This window comes from Equus caballus, chromosome 1 (assembly GCF_041296265.1).
Source record: "Equus caballus isolate H_3958 breed thoroughbred chromosome 1, TB-T2T, whole genome shotgun sequence".
NCBI lineage: Eukaryota > Metazoa > Chordata > Mammalia > Perissodactyla > Equidae > Equus > Equus caballus.
The window spans coordinates 18,355,050-18,368,968 of NC_091684.1; the positions used below are offsets into that span (position 1 = coordinate 18,355,050).

Genomic DNA, 13,919 nt, shown 5'->3' on the forward strand with positions numbered 1-13,919 from the left:
AGTGATGTTGGAACTTGAAAACGGGATGCCAGGGGGATCACACCAACCCCGGGTGGGAAGTGCCACCCCGCCTGCACGTAAGGCCACTGGCTCTGCCCCCGTGAGACAGACTCCTACCTCGTCAGGAGCAAACCCACACAAAGACAGACGCCAACACCTGCGAGTGCAATTTCTATGCTTCCGGGTCAGTGGGATGCACTAGACCCCAGGATGGGGGCAGTGAGGGCCCCTTGGGGAACCTGGCTGAATGGTGCTTAACGCTCTTGAGCCCTCCTGTTTCCTTGGAACATTACAGCTGATGAAGCACTTCCGTGGGCATTATCTATTGAACCTTCAAAAGGATCCCATGTATGAGCCCCCCTATCACACAGAGCAGGGAAATGGGGATTCCAGACCTGGGACCAACATTACCCCCATTTCGTAGAGGAGGAAACTGAGGCTTGGGTATCTTGCCCCGAGTTCGGAGCTGGATGTGAGGCTTTCTGTCTGCAAAGCTGGTGCTCAGGGCACACCCTTCGCTGCCTCTCATCAGTGCAAGGGGCACTGGTTAAAGGAAGGTCATTCCAAAGCCTTCACTCTGTTCTTAGGGAGAAAAGTACCCCTGATCAAGCGACTAATGCGTATGGCATGAGCACACTGCTCCACCTCCAAAACGCCCATCCCCCTGCCCCGGAGCTGGCTCCAACTCCACCCTCTGCCCCAGGAGTGCCAATGCCCTTTAGAAGCCAGCCCAGGGCCCAGAAAGAGCAGAGAATGCAAGAGGCATACTGTACCTGGGCAGGTGGTCCTGTAGCAGGTCGCGGGGTGGGTTAGGAACACTCTCTTCCAGCTACAATCCAAGGAAACAAATGGTAGAGATCACAGGTGTAGCAGGAGGGCAGAAACGCGAAGGTTATTTAACCGCTAGAAGCTGACATAGATTCCAATGCAGAAGCGGGTCAAGAAAGATTTCCTCGTTTTCTTTCTTGACTCTACCCCAGCTTTTACCTGCACAGAGTAGGCAATGTTTCAGACTACCCAGGGACAATTTTTTTAAAAAACAGAATGTAAATTGGCTATTATGTCAAAAGTTAGAGATACGTGTTTGATACTCTGAACTGTGGGAACAGCTTTCTTATTAAGAGCTACTTTCTGGGGCCAGCACAATGCTGTTGGGGGTGTGGGGGGTGGGCGGGCAACTGGATTCTGGCTTTGTGACCCCAGGCAAGTTACTTTCCTTCTCTGGTCTCCAGTTCCCTCTTTGGTATAGTAACTCTATCTGTAGTTTTCAACTGTGTTCCTTGGAGCCTCAATGGAGAGAGAAGGAGAATGAGTGGCTAGGGTGCTGGCCTCCCCCAGTGCCATAGCCACCCCGTTCACCCCAAATGTGCTTTTCCTGGTCTGCACAACAAGTGTCCATACGAGGCTCTGCAGCTCAAGAGGATTTGCAAACCACCGGACTTGATGACCTCTCAGGACTTTTTGAGCACTAACATTCTGTGATAACACCAGGGCCACCATTCCTGTGGTGGCTTCCATGCTCCACGTGTCCACATCATTACCTTGAATCCACAGCTACTGGAAGAGACGGTTATCTCCATTTTGCAGATGGAGATACGGGTTCAGAGGGCTGAATTAGGTTGCCCAAAGTCACATGGTTACTAGAACACAGCAGAGCTGGGATCCAAACGCTACCATCTGACTCCAAAGCCCGTGCACTCCACCCTCTGGGCCTTGCCTCCGGCTCTCCTGAGTCTCTGGGGAGAAGGGCTTAGCTGCAGTAGGAGCGGCTCCTTGTCCTGTGGGCAGAAAGCCCTGCTCCTGGTTGGCAGCAGCTCCAGAGATGGCCTCAGCTAGGGAGAGTCTCCTCTTTGGGCGTTGGCAAAAATGTTCTCTCAAACTTTCCAAGGAGGGCTTCTTCCAACCAGATCCCACCCCAGGCTGCCAGGCAGGCTCACTGGGCTCACCTCAAGGGCAGGGTCTTTCCTGGGGCAAAATATCTGCTTAGGATAAATGCTACGTCAATTACAAACTCCAGGAGTTGCTGAAGTCAGAAGTTTGCCACGCTGCCAGCTCATGAAAGAGAAATCTACTCCCCCTCCTCCATGTCTACTCCTAGTGACCTCAGGAAACCACTAGTTCTAGCCCAGAGAGTTCCATGGGCCCGCCCTGTCCCCCAGGCCTGCACCAGGATTGGTGGTGTTGGGGCAGACACTGTTGTTCACAGGACTTTGCCTGGATCTGTACTCGCTTGTCCCCCACCTCCCCAGGTCTGACTTAAATGCCCCATTCTCTGCAAGGCCCTCCCTGCCCACACTATTTGAAATTTCGGCCCTACCCCACCCTGACCCATCCCTTTTCCCTATAGCATGTATCCACCTAATAGTTTATGTATTTGTTTTGTTCGTTGCTACCTCCTGTCTTTAGAGTGTCAGTTCTTGAGGGCAGATTTGTTTCTGAGGTGTTCGTGCTGATTTCCCAGGATCTGGGACAGTGGCGGGAGCTTAGAAGACCCTCAGAATTTCTTGAATGAGGGAATTGATGAAGCAGAGCTTACTATACACAGACATCACTCTGGGAGGCTGCAACATTAGTGATTCTGCATATTAACTCACTGCACGCTCTTGACAATCCTATTGCCACACTCCTTTTCCAGTGTAGACACAGGCAGGGGGAGGTTCCCAGCTCATTAGTGGTGATCCTGGGGTTAAAAACTCAGCAGCCTGCCTCCAGAGTCCGAGCACAAAGCCATGCGTGTCCTCTCTACCCACCAGCCTCTCCCCGTGGCTCCAGGCTCTGAATGCCTCCGCCCACCACCACCCGGTTCCCCCGCATCTTCCAAGACTGCTCAAGCAGCGCCTTCTCCATGACGTCCCAGGGGGGACAGGTCCCATCCTGGCACCTGGGATGCCTCAGGTGGTCACTGGTCTGCTTGTCCAATGCCCCCTCTAGACTGCGAGCTTCTTGGGGGCAGTGACTGCACATTGCCCGGCTCAGAGTGGGCTCTTAGAACATGCTCACTGGGGAAGGAAGAATTGCCTCCTTTCAGGTGAAAGCTCGGGTTCTGAAGAGCCTCTAGTGGCCTCTGACATGGCACAAGGCCCCATTTCCTCTGACCCATGTGCAGGGCATGGCCCTTCCCTGCCAAGATGGCCTTTCAGCTCTGCATCAGCCCAGCCTGGCCCTCACGGCTTCTCAGCCAATTCATTTCATCTCTGTGTGTGTGCTCTGATCTCATGGACGGGGGCAGGCCAAGGGCAAAGATACAACTGGTCCAAATGCCACTTTGACCCTCCGGAAAGGGCGAGAGGCTAGATCAGCAGTTGCTGAGTAGAGGCGCTGCAACAGAGGTAGGCGAGTCTGGACAAAGTGCCGAGAGACGGTGCAGGGATTTGCGAGGGAATGGCTGATGGCCTGGCAGCAGGTGCTCCTGAGTGCCTGAGTAGAGTCCTAAAGAACCCAGCATCCCCCCCATGGCCTCCACAGCTGGAATTCATCCAAGGATCTTAAGCCTCTCGCCTCACTCAGGCCCCAGAAATGTGGAAGCCAGCGCTGAGAGGAAGCAAATTACCAGACCACCATCCCAACTCCAGACCACTGGCTTATGGGACCAGCTTTTGGCTGACTTACCAGCCTTCCAGAGCGGCTGAGTCCCTGCCACCCTCACACACCCTGGGTACCTGGGGAGCGTGTTGACAAGACTTTGACACTGAGTAGCTGTGACCCTGCCTGAGCCCCCGAGCTCTGTCCCTGGCTCCCTCCCAGGCCTCCTCCGATCCCTGTCACACGTTCCACCACCAAGGCCCCAAAGAGCTGTTCTCCCTGCAGCTCGTGAGCGCCCGGCCTTGGGAGCCTCTGTCCCCACCCAGGCTGTGCCCTCAAGCTCTGACCCCAGACCTTGCAGACGAACCTGGAGAAGGGACAGAGCGCAGCCAGCACGGCATTGGTCCCCCGAGATCCTCTCCAGCACAGGGCATTGCCGACAAGCTCCCTGACCGTCTCCAGAGTCTTGCGCTCACAGGGGTGAGGCTGGACCTTGCAGTCTGTGTCCACAGCGCAAACAGGATGGAGAAGACAGGGTTAGGACTCCTTCCCCCACCCACGGTTCCACCATTCTCAGCCCGGGCTACCTTCTGCTTCTTGGGGCAGAGCACACCGGGGCAGGGTCCTGCTCTGCCTGTTGGCTGGGCAGCCAGTCCCCGAGCATCTCCCCTGCACAGGGCCCGCCCCACACAGCTTTTACATCCCATGCACACGTGTATGCTTTATATAACGTACCTCACTCTAGCTCCTGGGTGGACCTGACAAAGACGACTAGGAATGCAGGATGTCACCCCAAGCCGAAGCCTCCCTGTGCTGACCACAGTGGGGAGCTGACTTGGCTCTTCCTCCCAAAAAGGGGACAGGCACAGGGGTCCCACAAGACCTGGGTCCCAAGCCCTTGGCCACTCTACCCCATGGAGACAAGCTCAAGGTTCCCAGCTGAGAAACCCACAGGGCCAGACACAGCGAGGCAGAACAGAGCAAAGTACCTGAGGGCCGAGGCTGCTGGACCACGTTCCTCTCGCCCGCCCTCCCTAAGGAGCCTCCTGAGCCATGACCTCTTGCCTCGGGGAACCCTCCCCACCCCGCACCCCACTTCCATATGCGCAAGGCCACTCCTTCCCAGCCTGGATGGTCATACCTGGAGAGGTGATGGTGCAGATGGCAGAGCTGCTGAGGGTGCTGAAGAGGCCGTTGGCGGCATCCTCCACCTGCTCAGCCATCAGCACGTGCTGCTCCCTCGGCTCGCTGGCCAGTGTGTGCAGCTCCTCCCACCTGCCCCCGGCCCCAGCAGAGAGGTTACATCACCTCATCACCCATACCCACGCTCCTCCTGCCCGCCCATCTCCCAGACCGGAGGCTCCTTGTGGATGGCAACATCACCCCATGATCCAGAAGCTACTTAACTGCCACCTCATCCAGCTAGGATGCAGGTGAAAATGGAGAAGTGAACCACAGACAGACCGTGAGGACACCCAGCCATGGGTCACAACATGTGCCTGCTACAGCCTGCAAACTTCCTCACACTTGAACCCTTGACTTTTATTTCAGACACGGTCCTAACAGATTGGTTGTCTGGTCTTGTAACCCACAGCTGATGAGGAAAAAAAGTAACCAAAAAGGAAATGAAGGAAAGTGGTTCTAGGTGATAGCAAGAAAGAGCCAACAAGGACAGCTAGTAAAAGAAAAAATACTGAAGAATTCAAACAGTGGACATAAGAACTCAGGCCAGCAATGTGAAGCCATGAGAGGAAGAAGCCAGCATACTTTGATAGCCAGAGTGCATCACCGTTAGCGCCCAGGACAAAAGTGATGCGTGGGATGATGACACTAGGGCATGAAGAGAGGGTTAAGTCATGTTGAGAAACCTCTTTTTAAGAAGACAAGGCAGTCCATAATGCATTTAGAATCCTGCCCATCAAAATAGACCAAGGTTTGGCAACATGGCAAAAACTTCATTTATCTCTAAAATTTACTTATATGAAACTCCCCATTCTCCTCTGAAGCCATATAAACCAGATATTTCTCCCAGTATCTAGGACAGTGCCTGGCACACAGAAGGGAGCTTCTCAGTTCTGGCTTCACATTAGCATTCTGTGGGCAGCTCTGCCTGGCCCCACCCTTAGTTCTCCTGGCCCAGCCATAGACTTTCTTAAAAGCTCCCTGGGTAATTCAGATGCTCAGCCAGAGTTGAGAACCAGCAGAGATGGGGCTCAATGAATATAGAAGGGGAACAGAGTCATACAGAGCCTCATGCTGCCCTCAGCAGTGGTTCTCAAACTTCAGTGGGCGTCAGAACCATGGAGGGCCTGATAAACCACAGATTGAGGCATTCATCGCAGAAGATTCAATGTGGTGGGGGCCGAGTATGAGTAGCTCTAACAGGTTCCCAGGTGATGCTGATACTGCTGGTCCAGGGAACACACTTTGAGAACCACTGGTCAACAGCAACCCGGCCTTTTACTAGGAGGGTGGGGAGGGGTCAGGTGGGCCTGGCAGACCAACAGGCCTCCTCAGAAGGTTCCTGTGTCTGCTGCTCAGCCCATTCAGACCTGAGCAACGCCCGCTCTCCCGATCTATAGCTTCTTGATTTCCCTAAGACAGGGATGATCAAAGCATGGCCTGTGCGCCTGTGCGGGTCCCCAGACCGTTTCACCCTAGACCAGCACAGACACTGAGAGTAAGCACTTAGAAATTAGCCATGCAGCAGCCTGACAGAGTCACTTTATGTCTGCTGAACTGAGTAATAAACATTTGAGCTTAAATTTTATTTCATTTTTTTAGTAATTCATTTTTTTTATTGTATTTTAAAAATGTATCAGTCCATGATGGATTAGAAAAAACAAAAAACAAAACAAAACAGACTGGACCTCCACCATAGAGACCTTGAGCGGCACTGCTGCAGCCAGCAGCTGGAAAAGAAACTCCCAGAATGGGCCGTGGGTTTCCAGTGTGTGGTGGATTCCATCCTCACAGACAAACCTTTGAACTGTGATGTTCAAGGCACTCTATTCAGCACCGTGTGGGCCAGGGAGACAGGAAGCAAGGTCCCTCACAAAGAGCCAATGATGAGACAGCCTGCATTAAATAGCAACTTATTGGCAATGACAACAACAACGATGATGGTGGTGGTGGCGGTCATCATTGCCACCAGGACACGGCACGATCTGGGCTATCCCCATGGTAATGGTGGCACCTCAGTCTCCTTCCCTCTATCTTCCTCCTCTTTCTGTCCTGCATGTGCTGGCCCTCGGTCATCCTCCCTCTGCACCCATGCCTGAGTTGACCCTAGTGAGGCTTTACAAACCACCCCCAATTTCAGCCTCTCTGCCTGCGCTCTCTCCCGTGCTCCAGACTCTTACACCCACCCGTCTACTCAGCTTCTCCACTTAGACGGCCAGGAGGCAGCTCAAACTTGATCCATCTGAAACAGAACTCAGTTTCCCTTGTTCTACTCCCAATCCTTCCCAGTTCAGTAAATAACACCACCATTCACCCTGGCGCTCAGGCCCAAATCCTCTATTCTTCTCGCATACACCCACATCCAATTCCCTCAGCGGAGTCACAGCCGCTTTCCTACTACCAGTGATGTTCTCTCTCGTGTGAGCGGCTCCAAAGACCCCCTAACTAGTGTCTCCACCTCCCCTGTTATTGCTTCTCTCTCTGCCCCACCCCACCCCACCAGTCTACGGTGTGCCTGGCAGCCAGTCTAGTGTGAAACAAAAATGTAAGCCAATTCATGTCATTTCCCTGCTCAAAACCCTCCAAAGACATCCCAACCTACTCACAACAAACTCCAAAGTCTTTACGATGACCCACAAAGTCTCCAGGCCTGACTCCTGCCCACCTCTTCTATCTTATTTCTTGTAATTCACCCCATGCTGGCTAGATTCTAGCCATTCCCTGGCTGTCTTGCTGTTCCTAGAACACATGAAGCTAGCTACAGCCTCAGGGCCTTTGCATTTGCCATTCGCCTGCCTTGCGTGCTCTTTTCCCTGATGCTCAGAAAACTTGTTCCTCGTTCCACTCACGTTTCTGCTCAAAAATCCACTCCTTGAAGAAGCCTTGCCAGATATCTCTATCTAAAATAGCTGTGCTCTCTATTCTCCATCACTCTGTAACTTCTCACCCTACTTTATTTTCCTTCCTTTGCATTTTATTTCCACGTGAAATTATATTACTTGTTTATTCATCCACTTGTTTATTATCTAGTTCCTTTCCTAGAATGGAAGCTCCAAGAGGGCAGGGACTTTGTATTGCTGTCTGTATCCTGAGAACCTAGAATACTATCTGGCATGAGGAAGACAACCTATGTTTACTGATTGAGAGAATAAATAATGTACTGAAATTAATAAAGAAATTTTTATGTATATGCACAGTGCCCAGAGCAGAGTCATTTCACTTAGTACCAACAACAATCAGAGGTCCATAGAGGTCACCTTCGTTTTTAGGGTTGAGAGCATTGAGGACCTGTGCCCTCCTGTCTTCTAGGAAGGCACATTCCAGCATCTGGAGAAACGTGGTTGGAGGCGGGCAGCCAGTCACGGACCCCACTCCCCTCCTTTAGGAGTGGGCCTGTGACACAGGCTAAGCAGAATCCTTTCTTGGATTATTCCACTTAAAACTGGGGGAAAGAGTCTTTTCTCTCCAGGGTGGAGCTGGGAAGATGTGAGCTGCATGTGGCCTGCAGCCACAGTCCCAGCTTCCCAAGAGAGTCAGCTGAGAGAACAGCAGAGAGGAGCGCGGGACAGAAAGCAGCTTAGTGGCATTGAAGTCCCTGGCTCCTGCCTCTCCGGGGGGACCCCTGACCCACCCAGTGCAGTTAGATGGGTCCACAACTTGCCATTTCTGCCCAAATAAGTTTGAGTCAAGTTTCTGGCACTCACAACCACACGTTCAGACTAAAGACAACGCAAACTCTCAGACTTCCCAACACGTGGAGCTCCCTGTGCTCTGAGGCTACACAGCAAAGGGAGGAGAAGACAGATTCTGGAAGGACCAGGATGGTTTTTCCAGCTCGCCTCTCTCCCTGTGGTCAGCAGCACCATATCCCCAGGCCGACCCAGAGGGCCCAGCCAGAGTGACCGAATCTCTTACCTTGGAAAGCGGACCCCCACAGCAAACACAGTAATGCCTCTTTCCTTCAGCTGCTTGGCCGGCAGTGCCACATGCCCTTGGGACCTCCCGTCAGTGATGATGATGAGGATCTGGGGCACAGAGGCATTTCTGCCCCCAGGGAACCCTTTGCGCAGAAGGTATTTCAGAGCAAGGCCTGTCTCTGTGCGCCCTCCTCTGAGCTCACCCAGAAGGAAAAAAACAAAGAAGAAAGCGTCAGGGATCCAGAGAGGTGAAGCTGGAATGAGAGCCTGAAACAATGGGCCCCTCCATTATTAGGGACGGCCGCTTTCCCCAGCAGAGGCGCAAAGTGACAGTTCCACCAAGAGATATGCACTTTCTCACCATCTAAACCACAATGATGAACAGAAATTAACTTTTCCCATGGACCTAAGATTCACCCTGCACATCTCTGTTGCATTACGTAATAACGTCATTCTTTATGTGTGTGTGTTCTTACTTTCTCTCCCCCAGTGATGGCTCTGGGCTGATGACTTATCGTTGTTCTAACACCCACCTCCCATCCCCCCACCCCTGTATTGTTCCCTTCTTGTTACGGCTCAACATCTCCTTGGGGTGGGAAAGCAGATAACTGAGCTTAGTACGAGTCCATGAGAGCGAAGGACAGGGCTTTGGGGCAAGGGTCTGATGAGGGTCATTTCCATGATCAGGGCTTTCTTCCAAGTGCAGGGTTGGGTGCCGGAAGGCTGAATTGTTTGACCACTTCCAGATCAGGACAGGTGACAGTGGTTCCATCTCAACAGGATGCTAAGATTCTCTAATCCTCACAGCCCAGTTACAGGGACTGTCGACGGAGCTTGGAATCCCAGCACAGCATCTCTGCTAAATCTTGTGCAAATATCCTCAGAGGGAGGACTGGCAGCTTATCCTCAGAGGGAGGACTGCCAGCTTATCCTCAAAGGGAGGACTGCCAGCTTTGAGTGTCAACTGGGCAGAAAATAATGACTCCCTACAATGGATTTTAGGCCAAACCTTTCAGTGGACAGTAACGCATCTGAACATGAACGACAATGTGGAGGCTGATGGAGTCGCCATGATATTAACTGTATGCTTAGAGAGAACCCACTTAGATCGTCACTCTGCAGTGCTGACCAATCACGGACTACAGATGTGAGGAGGGAAACACATTTATTCTCAGATTGCACTCTGAGTACAAATCAAGGCAATGCCTGCCTTTTATTCAGCCCTCTCAGAGGAGCCTACGGGCCTCACATTCTTCTAATGTGAAAACATCCAACTGACAAGAAGCATAGCATTCTTGTGTGTGTATGTGTGTGTGTGGACACATACGTATATGTGTGTGTGAATGTGCGTGTGCATATTTTTTTTAACACTAAAACTGTTTACTTCTCCTGCAAGTCTGACATGGGTCTTCCTGCCTAGGCGCCTCTTCTGGTTTGCTCTCGTCCAAGGAGCTACTCAGGGATCCAGGCTCCTTACCTTCCTCTCAGTCCTCAAAGTCCCTTCCATTCAGCAGAGAGGTGAGGAAAGAGCATGGGACATTGTGCTTGGGAATAATTTATGGACCAGGCCTAGAATATTCTTCACTGCTATGCTTTCTATTTTAAGTGACTTCTTAGAGGGCAATTTTCTGTGGAGATCCATGAAGTTCATAAATGTCAACAAGAATGGACAACTCCTAGAATTAAGACTCTTCGTCTACTGTATATATTGGCATCTGCATCAATTAAAAAGCCACTTACTATTGTCAACCCACTAGTATTTACTGTCGACCCAACAGATGGAAGATAGTGAAGAAAGACCAGGAAGTATAACATGCTCCCTCCCTCAAAGAACTCCTGGTCTAGCTGAAGAAACAAGACCTATAAGGTAGCAGATAACAAATATCAACGAAAGGACGCAAATAACAAGAGTTCTGAGGAGGGGTTCAGTGTGGGGAGGAGCTCTTAGGGAACAGGCTTCAGAGGGGAAAGCGTCCAGATGGGGTGTTGGTGAATCTGCTGACCAGGAAAGGAGGAGGCCATCCTGATCAGAGGAAGAGGTGTAAGCAACACCAGCTGGGTTGTGGGGCTGGCGAGGAGGGCCTGGCTTGGGCACTGGGCTCATCACAGAGGATGCCCCTGACTCTTCTCACACTGGGCTGGATCTCATGTTAGATACTGAAGACAGCCAAGAGGGGTTTGATTCCCGTGAAGACCACTACCTTCACCAAAGCTCAGTGTCTGCAAAGAGTCTTCTACTAGGGTTCCTGGAAGGGCAGACTGTCTCCCATTTCTTTCTCTTTTTTCTTTTTTTTTTAAGATTTTATTTTTCCTTTTTCTCCCAAAGCCCCCCCAGTACATAGTTGTGTATTTTTAGTTGTGGGTCTTTCTAGTTGTGGCATGTGGGATGCTGCCTCAGCGTGGCTTGATGAGCGGTGCCATGACCGCGCCCAGGATTCAAATTGGTGAAACCCTGGGCCGCTGAAGCAGAGCACGCGAACCCACCCCGTGGCCCTCCCAATTCTAAGAGATAACAGTAATCCTGAGCTTCCATTTTGTGCCAAACACATCACCTACTTGTGACTGAATGTGATCCTTACAACTATAGTAAAAGGTGCTAACAGTATCGTCATTTAACAGATGAGGAAACCCCTGCTCAGAGAATAGCAACAGTAACTGGTAATATTTACTGAGCACTTAGGATGTGCCAGGCACCACTCTGCTAAGAGTGTGTGAGTGTCCTGTTAGAATGGCAAAAACAACCAAAACAAAAAGTGACGAATGTTGGAGAGGTTGTGGAGAAAAAGGAACCGTATGAGAAAACAGTATTGAGATTTCTCAAAAAATTAAAAACAGAAATACCATATGACCCAGCCATCCCACTACTGGATATCTATCCAAAGAACTTGAAATCAGCCATTCCAAAAGTCCCATGCACCCCATGTTCATCGCAGCATTATTCACAATAGCCAAGTCATGGAAGCAACCTAAGTGCCCATCAACTGATGATTGGATAAAGAAGATATGATGTACATATACAATGGAATACTATTCAGCCATAAAAAGGATAAAATTGTCCCATTCACAACAACATGGATGGACCTTGAGGGTATTATGTTAAGTGAAATAAGCCAGATAGAGAAAGATGAACTCTGTATGACTCCACTCATAGGTGGAAGTTAAACATGTAGACAAAGAGAACTGATTGGTGGTTCCAGGGGAAAGAGGGGTAGGGGGAAGGCACAAAGGGTGAAGTGGTGCACCTACAACATGACTGACAATAATGTACAACTGAAATTTCACAAGGCGGTAAACTATCATAATCTTAATAAAAAGTAAAAAAAAAAAAAAAGAGTGCATGTGTGTGTGTATAAAGGTGTTTAGCTCGTGTCGCTCTCACTACAGCTCTCGGAGACAGGGAGTTCAGAGAAGGGCCTGCTCTAAGGTCATACAGCTCATGAGCCGTGGGGGTGGGACTTGAACACTGGACCCTCCACTTCCTGTGCCCAAGTTCTTAACCATAAGGTTACACAACCAGTCAAGTCACTGCCCAGCGAGTGGAGGTCAGAACTGGATTTTAAACCCAGTCAGGCTGATACAAAAGCCAATGGTCCTTCCTCTCTGGGGGTTAGTCAGTTACAGCCTGTGGACCCAAAGGCCTTGGAAAACAGACGCCCAGTTCATTAGTCTTCTTTCTACGCAGAGACCACATGGCCTTCAAAGCTTAAAATATGTACTCTATGGCTCTTTACTGAAAACGTTGCTGCCCCCGCTCTATATTGTTATGCCTAAAAGGTTATAAAACTCTCTTCCCACCAAAAGCCCAGGTGCCCCCGCGGCCCCAGAGCTCCCTGTGCCTTCACCCTGGTAGCGCGTCCCACGGCCTCCTGGCTGTGGTCCCGCATCCTCGGTCTGCCCTCGCCCCTCCACAGTTATACTTTGGTTTTCTATTTCAATCCAGATTTTCTGAGTGGGTCTGGACCTCTCTCTTCGTAGTCACCAGCCTGTGGTTAGAGAAAAATTAAATTTCAAGGGCACGAGAGCCCGGGCCGCCAACTCCACTGGCCTTTGTGGTGTCCACACTTCATATCGCTCAGCACACAAATGCCTGTGCCGCCCACGCTCTCCACCTCTGCACCCTAACTGGCCTGTCCCAGTAGAACATTCTACTGGCTTCCGACCGAGGTCGGGTGAGATTGCTAACAGTTTCTGAACCCTGGGAAATGAGAAGAAACCGCTACCTCCACTTCGCTTATCCCATAGAGCACCTCTATCTGAGTCTGTTCTGAGCACGGGGTCTGGCTCCACACAGGGAGGTCTGAGGCCAGAGTCTCAGGAGATGTAATAATGTGGATTTCAGATTCCGTCCTCAGAGAGTCCCAACTGTTAGGTGTGTGACTGGGCCCGAGAATTCATCTACCTTGAAACCCAGGCGCCCCTCCCCTGCCTCCGGTGATTCTGACGCAGGTGGTCCACGGAACAGACTTTGAAAATAATTCATAAGCAAACTCACAGTAGGTACAGGGATGTTGATTACAGGCTTTTTGCTGTTGTTTTTGTAATAGACAAAAGTCCTGGAATCAACCTAAGTATGTCTTTTTAGGGGAGTGATTAAATGCATTGTCATAGCTCAGTTCCCTGGATTATTATATAAGCATTTAAAAGGACCGACATGAAAAAGAATGCAGCTTTACGCCAGAATACGCACCAAATAATATTGAGTCAAAAAAGAGCAAAGTGCTTGGTAATTTTAACTATTCTAAAAGCTACGTTTAGACGTTAATGTGCTTTGCAAGAGGCCAGAGGAGGCTGTAAGGTGCTTTGTGCTCAGGTAAAGTGGCGAGTGCTCTTTCTGTAGAGTTATCTAAATACAGTGAACTGATAAAGCTGCAGATGGGGTCCAAAAGAATTCAATCACAGAAAACTCAGAGCTGTGTTATTGTGAGATTAACGGAATGACTGAGCTCCCTGCACAGCCAGCTGGCCAGGAGTTCCAGGCATTCGGGAGCCAATTGCTGGCTATGCTTATCTGATTTTACGTTAGCACAGGGTGCGATGTTGGAAGGTTCGATTGTATTATTTTTTATATTGCAAAGTAGCAACAAGGCGGTTGTCAGGGTGGTTTTAGGGGATGGCCTTGGTCTGGAAAGGCAAGTGCTTTGGGTTTTGGGGAGAGCTGTATTAATGAGTCCGGAATTTAAAACTCCACTGCAGAAAAAGGGTAAAGAGCCCTGGGGAGGTCATGGCTCCCATTCGGCCAACATTCCTCTGTTCTGATTAATAATAGCGTGCTTACTGTTTAGTGTCCTCAGCAACCCT

At 50.6% G+C, this 13,919-nt stretch overlaps 1 protein-coding gene across 8 annotated transcripts in view; it reads right to left on the reverse strand.

Annotated features, from left to right (window-relative positions):
• The window catches only part of VWA2 (von Willebrand factor A domain containing 2), a 48,257-nt gene that overhangs the window by 10,404 nt on the left and 23,934 nt on the right, over positions 1–13,919 (reverse strand). For all 8 annotated transcript variants that reach the window (XM_070219915.1, XM_070219906.1, XM_070219948.1 and 5 more), the window contains 4 exons: positions 8,620–8,814; positions 4,664–4,797; positions 3,890–4,022; positions 774–829 (listed from right to left, as the gene is read on the reverse strand). In XM_070219915.1, the coding sequence (XP_070076016.1) occupies positions 774–829; positions 3,890–4,022; positions 4,664–4,797; positions 8,620–8,814 (518 nt within the window). The remainder of the gene's footprint in view (positions 1–773; positions 830–3,889; positions 4,023–4,663; positions 4,798–8,619; positions 8,815–13,919) is intronic.